Raw genomic sequence first — 13606 nt, 5'->3', positions numbered from 1 at the left:
ATGAAGGGGTGACTATGTGGGGACAGTGGAGGACAAAGCCCTTCCAAAAGTCAGCAGGCAGTCTGCCAAGAACATAAGATGAAGAACAAAGTCTGTGGCTCTCGACGTGCAACACACCAAAAGGTAATGATGGGAGTGAGGGAGAAGAGAGGGAAAAAGCCAACCACCCAGCAAAAGTCTTGCAACCAGCCCTGGGAGTGGCCAGGAAGTCCATTTGAGGGGAAGGGATGTAGGAGCACCAAATGGGGAAGCAAGACAGCAGGGGTTGAGCTTTCCAAAAATGAGAAACTGTAACAGAGAAGCAGCCATCATGAGTCAGATGCCATGCAAGTCACAAGGGAAGGAGGGGGGAGCTTCTGGGCTTTGGACACTGCAGTCAAACTGACCTGTCAGTCATAAACTCAGGAGATAGGTGACTCTTACATCCCTGCCCAAGCCTCACAGGTTCTCTTTTTTCAGGTTTTATTTTGTTCTTTGATTATAAGGACTTCCTGCTCTTTCTCCCCACCCCAACAAGCTCTCTACATGCTTAAAGAGCTTGGGTGATCAACAAAATGATCAGGTCCCCTTTTAAACATGGTCCTCAATGTTAGGGCGATATGGCCAAAAGGCTTCTTATGGTCATCATAATCCCAACCGGGTAAGAATAGTCAGTATTATTATTTCCCTATTAAAAACAGGGGAGCTGAGAGTGAGGCAAAGCAGCTCACCCAAGCCAGGGGAGTTCACAGCAGACGCACAGAGTCTAAACTGGAGGCTTCACTCTTCTCAGCCGAGTGATCAGCACCCTCCAGCCCTGTGGTCAGTTTCCCTGCAGTGTCCAAGCACAACCCATGATGGGACTGCACCTTCCCCCTAGGATTGCATACAGCATGCAGTGAGGCAAGCGGAGAAAGGTTAGTACCTGCTGATGTAAAGCACGAGGCCCTGCTGGAAACTAAGACAAGAAAGAGCGCAGGGAAAGGAGACAAGAGGAGAACATCACCGACAGTTACAGGCACCTCTACTCCCTGCTCCCACCCAGACTCCTCAGTCCTCAGGGCAGCTGAGCCGCCCTCCCTGAGTCCTTTTCTCCACCTTTCCTGCCATCTCTACCCGTCAAGGAGAGGACAGTTTCCACCACATCTCTGACCTCGTGGCTGGCTCCATCGTGCTCACCCAAACCCACATTCCCACCCGGCACACGCTGCAGATGTATTCCTGAGTCAGTGGCGCCTGCAGAGCGAGTCAGCCTGCAGGGCTCCTTGTGCCCGGCAACCCCCGAGCCACACTGCAGAACCTGTTTAGCAACACATCAGAGAGGGTTTGGCTGCCACCTCAGAGAGTCCCGCAGCCCCAAGAGCTGCAGCCCCAGCAGTCATCGCCACCCCCTTACCGGTCGAGGCTGGGAAGGCGTATTCATTTGGGTAGCTTGCGCTGGGTTAAAAACCACAGGTGCCGCCTGGCCAGGAGGAAATGCTGACTGCTAGGAGAGGGAAGAAGAGAAGAAGCAGGTTAGCAGCTTCACAGCAGCTGCCCCAACCTCCAACCACATCTGAGGCAGTATTTTAGGAATACAAAGCACTGACCCTACGTTGCCCTTCACAAATGCGATTAAAATGGCGTCGGTCAACCCTCCCTCTATAAAAGCAAGCCAATAAGCCAAAGGCAAATGAATTCTAGAAAGGTACGTTTTGGTACAACTCAAGCAGTAGATGATCTACCTCTCAAGCCACCAGAGAAGGTAGAACAGCAAAAAGTGAGCATGAGTAGGGAAAAATGACTTCTTCTGAACTAGCCCAGGGTAGAAGGTCCAAGATGGCCTAGGAGGGAGAATCCTTACCTGTGGAAGTCCAGGAGAAGGGGAGGGGTGTGGGGCTGATGGGGTTCCTCCTGAGGGCTGTGGAGCTTTGTTCATTTCACGTGTTGCTGCATAAGGATCCCCTTACTATCTGCAGAGATGGAGAATGAGAGAAGGATCATCAAAATGAACACAGAAGGAATCAGACATGGTAAAATGCTGAGAAACTAGGTCCAAGATACATCATGCAAGACAGGAAGCATCGGTAGGAGCAGCTCAAATCCAGAGTTTTATTCCAATTTACCACATGTGCACCTTCCACAGCGTACAGAAAACTGTACTTTTCAGCATTCTGTGACTTGACAACTTAAAAAAAATGAAAAGAATCGTGTGTATTAAGGAAAAGTGCAATCAAAATGTGTGCATAAGGACAAAGTCTACATAAACATCATCATACTAGCAAAGTAATAGACAGACCAGGAAGAACATGTATCAAACAGTATGAAGACGTGTGCATGAAAAGTATGAGTTCAGCTGAAATCATAAACTGATATGGAAACAGTACTGGTAAAATGAGTGACCAGCCCAAAAAGTAATTAGACTAGCCTTCCCCACCTCAGCTCAAATATGGAAAGTAATATAGCTCTCATTTCAAATATTACAATATACCCTGAACACAGATTCAATTCTCAACAGAGGAGGAATTAAGGCAGAGCAGAGTGGCCAAGTGAGGCCTGCAGGGTAAGGCAACGTTCTGGCATGGTAAGTTCTGAAGAACTTCTGTACCATTATCTTTTTGCTCCCGAGATACAATGCTTATCCTGTTTCCATGCTGTCTTGTGCCCACAGTTACTTCCTGTACTAGAACTACTCTACAATCTTTCCCATAATCCTTTGCTACCTCTATATCTGTGCTTAGGCAATATGATGTATATGGTTGACTTTCCCTTCACCTGAAGTTGGGCTGCACTTCCACAATGTTACCTACAGAACAGACTCCTTGTCTCTGAAATCAGAGAAACAGATTTCAGTACACAGTACTACTGAAATTTTGTAAAACTGACTTTAGGACTGACAGGAGTCTAGCTTGAATGGAATGAAGCACAGACACTGCTGTCCGAAGAATCTGCTCATCAAGCCACCACACTTGTAGCAGTAAAACTGAAAGGGGTGGGAGATGGAGGTCTAAACCCTAGCTAGGACTTGAAACACCTCCTCTTTCCTCTATCTCCTGCTTTCATATACTTTAAAAACTTAAAAACTGTTATCTCTACCTACAACTATCTCTGCCCTACAACAGATATACCTTTTCCAAAAACGTGAGTTACTGATGTAGCACCAAAAGAGACCTTGAACCAGCCATAAGATGATGCTCAGGAGGAATTTCAGAGAAACAAGTGAAGGAGTCACTCCCATATCAATACCTGGACAAACCCCTAGCAGACTGATTTTCTGAACGTTATAGTATCTGTCTGTCTTTAGATAAAATAGTATCACAGTCCAGTTTCCCTGGGCCAGTGAAAAGATAGACATCACCACATGACCCTGGGTTCGGAAATGCAACCACCACAACCTAAGGTTGTCTTCTTTAATTGTAAAGGACATTCAGTTGCATGTTCCACAGCCACAGGGAAAGACCATTCTGAGAACCACCTACCTAAGCCAGAGTTCTAAAAGGACCCAGCTCTGCTCCCAATCAATGTGCAAAATTGAGGAGAGACACCTTATTAGAAAGTCAATCCTTTTTCACAAAAAGTCTTTTCTCCGCATTTCAGTCTATGCACCATGGGTGTCATCTCACTGAAATCTTCAACTAACTTAAGCTGTTGACCAACCGAAAGTCATTATTTACCTTATACCTCAACAGCAGCTGCAGAACCTCCACATCAACCTGACCTTACAGTGGCTCCCTTGACTTTGCCTCACAGATTTAATGCAGTGCATGAGGTGATGACTAGTATCTAGGGGAGCTCCTGATACACCTGTACAGGAGCTCTGTGCAAGGCTTTTTCCTGATATAAAGATCTAAATCAAAAGGCAAACTTGGCTGTCTCTCACCCTATAGCCCTAGGAGATTAAGGAGGGGACATTCTACTGTAGTTTCAGGATCCAACTCCTGTGGGGCACAAAGCTCACATATACATACATACAGTCAAGTGATTTGGTTGACCTTACCAAGTCCCTGCTTAGGAAATGATGATTTAGAAGCCACTTAAGTGCCTATTAAGCCTCAGCCTAGCATATAAACACGTAAAAGTGCAAAGAGCAGAGCAGAAGAATAAGGGAGGCAGCTGTCAGGGCACCAGGCACCAACATGGCCACTCTGTAGAATGGTCAAGATTAAAACCTTTGGGGCAAAGAAGTGGGGCAGAGGAGAGAGACATCTAGCCAGGGAAGGCACGGAAGCAGTCTGTCCTAAGCCATCTCTACCCAAACAGACCTAGATGCTTGTTGGTAATTGACCCTTCGGCAGCTGCTGCTGCCAGCATTTCAGGCTACAAAGATTTGGGGAGAGAAGAAAGCAGATACAATGCAAAAAAATGAAGGAGGGACAGACAGATGGCAGAAGTTCCAGTTTAGCACACAGAAGGCAGAGCAAGGCTCTTTCTGGGCCTTTCGGAGGGCAATGAAACTACCTAAGCAGGTGGTTTACACTCTACAGCAATCCCAAATTGTTGAGAATCAAGACCAAGACTATGTTGAAGAAGGCTGGCACAACATCACTTACTCCTTCCCCTGCACTAGCAGTTCCTAAAGAAGGGCAGTTCCATCTTCCCCAGCTTTATCAGCTCTATGATGGCACTGGAGTCCAAGATGGCACTGCTGAAACAATTGCAGCATTTAGTCCATGCCCTCTTTGGGTGCCTTCACGTGTGCCATATCTCTGGGGAAGAGAGTTAGCAGGGGGAACCAGAGTTGCTTTGAACACAACTGCACCATCCACAACAACCCTCTCCCCCTTACCCAGCAGCCAGTGTGCCTGTGATAGAGCATCACACCCGGGTAGAGAGGGAGGGGGCATTCAGCATCCCTTCCCACAGGAAGCAGTTGGGCCAAGCCAATCAAGAGGCATCCTCTCAAATGACCCTTACTTTCCAGACAGAGAAATACTAACCTCTAATCCAAACCAACAAACTCCAGGGCAACCCTTTGGGTGAACAAGGAGGAGAGCAGCTCTGAAATCAAGGATCCAGTTACTGCCTTTGGGAAGTTGATCCTGAATTAACCAGACCCCCGCCCCAAGAAGCCCAAAGGAAGTTCTGAAGATCATAAAACCAGCACAGCACCAGGTGTCACTGTGGGGCAGCACCCCCACCCTTTGTACCCAAATATGCTTGGTGAATTTACACAAAGCAGCTCTTTGCCAAGGCCAAGACATTTTTTGAGCATAGGCCCAATCCCACCAGCATGTTTATAAGAAAGATAAAAGAAAAAAAAACTGCTTTGGAACTTATTCTCAGCCTAATGACAACCCTCTCTCAAAATTCTTAATATTGGTCTATCTGGGATTGAGGCAAATGGAAATAGGAGATCTCCATTTGGAAGAGATCCTGCCCCATCCCGCTCCTAACTCAAGACATGCATGGAAAATACACAGCTCAAGGAAGATGAAAAATACTCACCCAAGTAGGAAAACCCCAGGCCAATTTCGCAAGCAGCTGAGACTTTTTTTCATCTGCCAGGCTTTGAGAAATGGATTGGGGGTGGGGGGAGGAGTGGGGAGGGAGAAAAGATCAGCCTGCAACCCGGCTGGTGCATGGCATGGAGGTTCGGGCTCGCCAAACATGGGCAAGGCAGGGGACAGCCCCCCACCCCCACCCTGGAAAGGCCAGGAACATGAGTGCAGGGAGCTGCCGGTGGTGTCAGATCGCAGAGTCTGCTGCACTGCAGAGACATAGAGACAGAAGAGAGAGGCAGCCTAAGGAGAACCAGGGAGCACCCAAAGCCCCACCCACAGTCACAGCCATTCGGTCCCAGCGCTGGTTCAGCACTGCCCAAACCAGTTGGAGGAAATCTCACACCCACGTGCCTGAGTCACTTGCACTGCACAGGCTGAAGCAGCAAGAGGAAGAGGGCTGGCAACCTTAGGGCCCATCTTAGCCGAGCCAACACCTATCTGTGCTACTACAGCAGGCACAAGACAATGGCACAGGAAACCTGGATGCTGTGCCAGTGCACAGCACTTACACCCACGGGAAGCCTTCCTTTGCCAGGGAACATGCCTGATCTCACCTCCTCCCCAAAGTGCAGAAGAGACAGTTTGAGGAAAGGAAACTGCATGTCTTACAGGACTGCTCTGGGAAAGGGCAAGTACAGAGATGAGGGGAAAGGGGTAATGGCAAGGGCTTAAAGACCAGGCCTAAGAGATAGAGTAGATGTATTTCAGGTGATTTAGCAAGCAAGGAGACCTACAAGTATTTGGAGAGGAAGTAAGGAGACAGGAAGTAAGGGGGGAGAATGCAAGGAGATGCAACTACCTCTTCCTTTCAAATGCTCTGGTTCTGGCCCAGGGATACGTGAGGTCAACTTTCATGGCATCTCGCTATTCTGTCTGCTTTGGACAAAATCACTCTCAGCCTCAGTTACCCATCTGAAAATGGGGAATAACAGTAACCCACGCCCTCTTTGCAAAATATAGAGAATGTACTCTGCCAACTGAACATGTAGCGCTAGCAATATCCAGCCATGATCCCTCCAGTAACCACTTCTTGAGGACAACTAGCTCCTAAGGACTAAACTGGCATCATGGATCAAGCATATGCAATGTCATCTTCCGGTTTCAGTTCCAGACAGGAGGTAAGAGGATCCCCTTCGGAGGATTTTATAATGGGGAGAGTTCCAGAGGCAGAATAAAGGCAGGTCACACTGTTGAGGGAAGCCAACCCAACTCTGGGGCATTCTCACCAGCAGAGGAAAACAGCAGCTAAAGAATTCAGTGACTGCCTTCTCACAGAAACACTTTTGCCCTCTGATAAAAACAATCCCACAAGTCACAGCACGTTGCAAGAAAAACGGTTCAGGATTTACCCTTCTGGCATTCAGGAAGCATCTAAAGCACAAGGATGGAAGCTCCCCCCCCAAAAAAAAAATTAGAAGAGGCAATTCCCAAAGGCAATGGGAGTGAATTGCTATGGGCAATTGGAGTTTGCAGCAGTAAAGCAATGGAGGGCCAGGAGGGAACTCGAAGTTTTCTTGGTCAGAACCAGACATTCAGCACAATTATAAGTGGCTTGTAACCTCCGTCCTACACCTCTTTTCTTCCCATGTTCAAAATGCTGTTGACAGCTTAAAAATAAATCTTTGCCTTCTGCAGAATCTACCTGAGGGGACTGACACTAGGATGATATCTGCTATCCCAGCCTTCCCAGCCATAGAGCCTTCTGCCCATGTGAGTACAGAGTGACTCTCCAAACGCATTCACACACCATGACAGAGAGAACACACAGAGGTCATCCTTTCTGTCATTCCAGATGACAAAATCTCAGCAGCCTACTTGGGGCTCAGCTCCCACCCAGAATGCAAACCATAGCAGGGTTGTGCATCTCTGGGAGAAAGCCAAAGCCAAAGCCAAGCTGGAGAGAACAACATGGAGGGATTCTGGCAGGATTATTCTTACAGGGATCACATGCCTTGGGGAGAAAGTACCATCTTCTTTGCCCCCACATTTAGGTAGGTAACCTACTGCCCCCAAGTGTTTTGGATTCCCCTTCTATTGGCCCTCACCAGTGTATCTATGACAAGGAACTTTGGGAGCTACACTCCAAAACATCTGGAGAGGGTCCAATCAGCACCCCTAGTTGATATCGGTGTTGCTCAAACCAGGCTGGGAAGAGTATTAGGAGGACAAGGGTTTTCACACAGACATTTCCAAACAGCTTTCCCTCCAGTCCATAGAATTCCTGCATCTGGAGGCAACTGGGATGAGGATCTGGAGATAACCAGGGGTAACTGGAATGGGGAAGGCTGTCTTGGAGAATTCCAAAGTGGAATAAGGGAAGAATGGGACTTATAATCCACAGTTAAGATATCCCAAATCCAAGGAGCCCAAACTGCAAAGAGAGAGGAACAGAGAATAATGACTACATCTGGAGGTATAAAGCCATACTTTCATTAACTCAGAAAAACATATGGAGGGGGCTAGAAGGAAAAGTCCAACTAGTGCATGCAAAGGGAATGACTGAAATATTGCTAATGATCCACATAGTATATTTTTCAAATAGCTATTTATTCCTAGACCAAACCCCAGCCCAGCCTTGTCCAAAATAGTCCTTGATTGGCTATATTGAGGGAGGAAAGCGGCATTACCCCCCCAACAGCTGCTTCCTGCAAAAGCCAACCAGCTGATTGCAGTCAGATTCACACTCGTTCAAGACCTCTGCCATTCAAGGTCTTCTGACACAACATGATTAGTCAGGCCAGCACCATTAAATAAACACTTGAAGGTTAAAGCCTGCGAAAGCAGGGAGGAGGAGACTTAAAGCAGCGACCACAAGGCATCATTCAACCAGGGTCTCCTGAACATGATGCCATGCACTCGAGGCCAAACCCTGGTGCTTTGGGGCTGCATACATCAAGAAGAAAACAAGAGAATAGCAAGACTGCAGTGAAGATGGAATGTGAGCAATCAGCTTGGGCAAATATACTGACCTTCCCCAAACAGGTGCTCCCCAACTGTGTTAAGATTTCACTTCCCATAATCCCCCACCAGGATGTTGGCTGGGGGTTATGGGAGCTGTAGTCCAACGCAACAGGAGGACGCTTGGTTAGAAACAGAGCACAAATCTTTTTCTCATTTCAACTGCTCCTTCTTTAGGAAATGATCCAACATCAGAAGGACCAGCATATAACTTGTGCCCTAAATACGAGTCTACACAACCTCGTTCTATTAGATCTGTCAACCTGATATGCTGGAGATTAATAATGTGACTGCACTTTTCAGGGCTGTGGTGAGGACTGCTGGGATACTGCATGCAAGACGCATGAATCCTCTTGAACTCTAACAATGTTCTCCACTCCTAGAGGACATTACCCCTAAAAGCTTGGGAGGGGATACCTCAAATGAACAGGCAAGGAAGCAAACACACATATATGCAGACAACTTGGGTTGCTGAAGTGCTTGTTGGAGCAAAGCTTTCATGATCAAGCAAAATATTCCAGGCAAGGACTGTAGCAATGGCTGGCGCTTAGCAAGTAAGCAACCACCACAGCCCTGGCCTGAGAACAGCCAGTGCTCACCAGCTAGAGTGGAATCTGGTTGTCCTTCACCAGTTTCGGATACCTGCTCCTTTAAACATAGTGTACTATAATTTCCTTCATGATCCTGTTGGCTATGAGGTCCATCATTATCGGACCTGTCATTCACATATTTGAAGGGTGCCAAGTTGGAGAAGATAACTCCATGCAGTCTACTGATGGAGGGGGCTGTCATGCATTTTAAATTCTTTGACCAAAGATGTTGAGAGACACCAAAATATCTATCTACAATCATAGCTTGTTTCTCCAACAAACTTTCAGGTTTTGTCTACATACGAACAACAGAAAATTGTAAAAGATGCTTCTGCAAAGATTATTCCAGACAGGTAGTATTATTTCCGGTCCAGACTGTGCCTCCCGTGAGAAGGACCCTGTTCAGTCAAGCCAGACTGTTTTGGGTTGCCCTTTTAGAAATGAAGAGCATCACCATAGGGGCAGGTAGAGTAGAATTCAACTTTTGTCAACATTCAAACTGTTCAGGAAGGGGGTACAGTTCTTACAAATGGCACATACACCTCTGTAGAGTTCACTTTTAATTCCTCAGGGGGGGAATTCACACATTATGGAGAGGCACTTGCAAGGTTATATGTTATGTTATTATGTCCATACACACAGAGTTGAAACAGGCCATGTAGGCCATCTGATCCAAAGCCCTGCTCAATGTACAATCCAAATTATGCATCTCAAGCAGATGGCTAACCTCTGCTTGAGCCCATCCAACACAGAGGAGACCATCTTGTTTCTGGCTTAACAAGGTCCCACTGTTAAACTGCTTTTACTGTTTTCTAATTTTTTTCCAATATTCATTCAACTCTGCCTTCCTACCGCTTAAGTAGTACTTTATCTTTTGAGAGGTAGACACAAGAATTCTAAGTGCTAGGGAGACTATATGTGTGAATGGCAGCAAGGAATGGAGTGAGAACATGCCTGTTTGTGTAAGAGGGAAGGAAGTATGTTTGTCAGCAAATCTGGAGCACAGAGACTATGCTTGAGTGTGGGAAGCATGGGTGTTTGGATGCAAGGAAAGGGTGGCAAGGGGGAGAGAAGTGATGTCCATTTGAGATTGGGGGGAGTGAAAAAAAGTGAGTGAGGGACATGGTGTGTGCAAGTTTGAGAAAAGGGTGATTGTGAGGGACAGAAACGCAGACCTTGGTCAGCATGCTAACACTCATGGCAGGCTTAGCCTAGTTTCTGTGAATGTGCCCTTAGGCACTTTTGGAGTGCTGCAACAGGACCAAGCTGGCTTGCAAAAATTCTGTAAACTGCCAAGCCTTGCCGAGAAGCATTTGTGATGCAGACCAACCTCACCCTGTGAGGTTGTTCTGTGTTTCAAATGCTTCTTCACCAGGACAATAAATATGAGGCAAATACCTTGCGTGTCCTCAAGAATCCATTTAATTACTAAGACAAATTTAAAAGTACTGCAACTTCTTTCCATGGGCCTGCCCTTGAAGATCACTTGGAAGCTACAGCAAAGGCGCCTCTCCATTTCCCTCAATTAACATTGCTACTGTATGAGCCATGTTGGTTGCCAGTTGGGTTCCAGATGCAATTTAAGATGCTGGTAGGCACTGTTGAAGTCCTATATGACTCACAACATAGATATCTGCAGGACAGTGTTGATGAGACCCTCCAAGTCCCAACTTTGAAAGATTATCACCATCAAGGACCATGGGGGCATGCCTTCTCCATTTCTCTTTCAGATAGCGCTCCACCCAAAATCAGACATCACCAAATCCAATCATATTTAGGAAAGCTGATAACACTTTGCTGTTTCTCAGAGCCTTCAGGATTCCCATCCTGCAGGAACTGATCACTGTTATAGAGAAGGGTTTTCCTCAATATAATAACGAATAGAAAAGTTTTATTAGCAATGGTATTGACTGTCTGAGCATGAAACTGAGCAAACTCAGGGAGGCAGTGAAGGACAGGAAGGCCTGGCGCAATATGGTTCATGGGGTCACGAAGAGTCGGACACGACTTAACGACTAAACAACAACAACAACAATTGACTGTCTGGTTTGTGTTAATAATTTCTAGGTTATTGTTTGTACTGTACCATTTGTAAGCCTCTTGGAGCCTTTGGGGGGGGGGGGACTGAGCAATAATAAATTACAATAAATAAATGAGCAAATTACTGATAGTTATAAAGAGGTGGTTAAGAGAAAGAAAATCACTTCTTCAGATGTCTAGGCTAAACTGCCAGTAACATAAAGACTAAGCAGTAAAAGCAGCCATGCTTTTGTATTAACAACTGGGGCAAGTACATGAAGCTTACTTAGGAGGCAGAGGGCAACATCAGGGGATTTCCTTCCACCTTTGCTGGCTTTGTTACTGATAAAGTTGTGATTGGTCCCAAGCTTTAATTTTAATTTTTCACAAGGCCTCAAATGGAGTGTCACTATACTAAGTTAAAATCCTGCCCTGTCAGTCCTAAACGCCAGAAAAAAACAAGACATTTAAGGAGCAGCACTGGGCAGGTGGCAGTCATAAATCTTCTTGAGACTATGGCCAGAGGACTTCACAGGCTGATTACAGGGTTGTTCTTACACCAGCTCACCTACCTGGGTTGGTAGGCACCTGATTAAACCCACCCTGTTGTTGGAATAAGTATGTCAGGATTGTATCTCAATTGTCCAGCCCAGCAGATCAGTTAGAGTCTATTTAAATACCAAAAAAAAAAAAAAAACATAAGTGGTCAACAGGGCTAAGGCATGGTCTACTTTTATGAAACAGGTTGTGTAATTCAAAACAATTACAGGATTTGCATTTGCCAGAGAGTAATCTTATTGCCTTAAAATTCCCCATTTGCAAAACCACTGACAGTAAATATGAGCTGCCCAAGAACTCACAAAACAGGAATTGTATTTTGTTTTTTCAACTACAGTACTTATGATAGTTTCCTATTCACTGATCCAATAGCATTTGCTTCTATGGTTCCGGCAGGCTCAGGTAGACTTATTCCTTCAAAGCATTTCTGAAGAAAAAAGTCCATCAAATATATTAGTTAACTCACTAGAACTGTTAGGAAATCCAAACTCATGTAAACCATTTTGCTAACATTTCTTCCCTTTGACCCATCCATTTTCCTTGTCTCATCTCCCTGTGCCAGCACAACTTAAGACTATAGACTCCTCAGGACAGAAGACAGCACTTTTCTCTTAAGTTTTATACCTACATATAACCAATGGCATTGCTAAAGTGAAAGCAATAGTAATATATTCAATTCTCAATTCAGTAGTAATACCCTTCAATTCACAAAAGCATCAAAATAATATTCTCTCCATTTTTTATCCCTTTTCAATCAATCTTCTGCCTTTTAGGATGGTCATTACAGGAACAGCAGCTCATTTTTACAGGAGAGCAAACTTACCCCAGCAAAGACATTCCTTTCACACAAAATACCTGTTTTAGTAATGCCCATATACTTTCATCCTGCCTTAATGCACATGATCTTTCATTCTCCATCCACAATTCAGAACACCAAAGATAACCCTTCCTGTATTACTGAAGGCCAATTCACCCCTTGTTACTTCTTTAGCAACATTATTCCGAAGGCAACAAGGTTTTCCAGAGCTAGTTCTTCAAATGTCCCAATACTTGCTAGAGTGTGGTAATTTTAGTCTAATATCTAGATCAGTGTTTCTCAACCTTGGCCACTTTGACTCCCAGAATTCCCCAGCCAGCATGGGGGGGACTTCAACTCCCAGAATTCTGGGAGTTGAAGTCCACACATCTTAAAGGGGCCAAGGTTGAAAAATATGATCTAGAGAGTCTAGCTTTGGGAAGGCTGAAGTTATTAATCTGCATTAAGCAATGCCAAACGAGTACCCATGGAGTTGTCAGACTTATCTAAATCTGCCTTCCCTACCACAGGCAGTAGATAGGGAAATACTGAAATTATGGAAGGAGAAATGTTTTTCTCATTTGGCCCATATTCTAATTTCAATTCTAAACAGAAATTGATGCAAAATTTCCCTACCAAACCAATTTTACCACTTTAACCACATCAGATATATAATTTCTAATTTGCTACAGAGACCCAGGTTTAAGTCCACCCTCAGCCACCAAAGCTCACCAAGTTACTACAGGCCGGTCACTTTCTCTCAGTCCAATTTGCCTCACAGGGTTGTTGTTGTAGGGAAAAATTGTAGGGAGTATTATGTATGTCACCACGAGCTCCTAAAGGAAAGGTAGGATATAAACCTAACAAATCAATAAATAAAATATTGTACATATTTAAGAAACTTACCAATGTTGTTTAAATGCTATCTGCCACCACTTTTTAGGAAAAAAGAATTACCACGGCTCTTTGCATTAGAAAAAAAAATCAATATACTTTACTCAGAAATAAGGCTTCTTCTCTATAATTTAGAGTTGCATAAGTAAGGAAGGGATTGCAGCTGTACGAATATCGGTGCCATAAAGTTTAGGCAGACACACACACATTCATCCGGCAAAAGGCTTATAAGACTATATATTTACTACAGTGAAAATATGTCCAGTACTGGGGGAAAAAAGAGACAAAAATTAGATGTCGTTTGAAAGGCAGGGAAAATGTAATAGCTAGAA

General features: G+C 45.1%; 1 protein-coding gene across 14 annotated transcripts in view; it reads right to left on the bottom strand.

The window, feature by feature from the left end:
* The window catches only part of EIF4G1 (eukaryotic translation initiation factor 4 gamma 1), an 88369-nt gene that overhangs the window by 65200 nt on the left and 9563 nt on the right, over positions 1 to 13606 (bottom strand). For 6 of the 14 annotated variants that reach the window (XM_088132376.1, XM_088132382.1, XM_088132383.1 and 3 more), the window contains exons 2-4: positions 1823 to 1931; positions 1376 to 1465; positions 905 to 937 (exon numbers count right to left, since the gene is read on the bottom strand). In XM_088132376.1, the coding sequence (XP_087988502.1) occupies positions 905 to 937; positions 1376 to 1465; positions 1823 to 1897 (198 nt within the window). In that variant the 5' untranslated portion in view covers positions 1898 to 1931. The remainder of the gene's footprint in view (positions 1 to 904; positions 938 to 1375; positions 1466 to 1822; positions 1932 to 13606) is intronic. The other 8 variants (XM_088132379.1, XM_088132380.1, XM_088132381.1 and 5 more) reach the window with 3 other exon arrangements.

Source organism: Python bivittatus, unplaced genomic scaffold (assembly GCF_059951505.1).
Source record: "Python bivittatus isolate LINGU-HERP-01145 unplaced genomic scaffold, Pbiv_v1 ctg000980_np1212, whole genome shotgun sequence".
Lineage (NCBI taxonomy): Eukaryota > Metazoa > Chordata > Lepidosauria > Squamata > Pythonidae > Python > Python bivittatus.
Note: the sequence above shows the minus strand (reverse complement) of the source record. Positions and strands in the feature narration are given on the sequence as shown.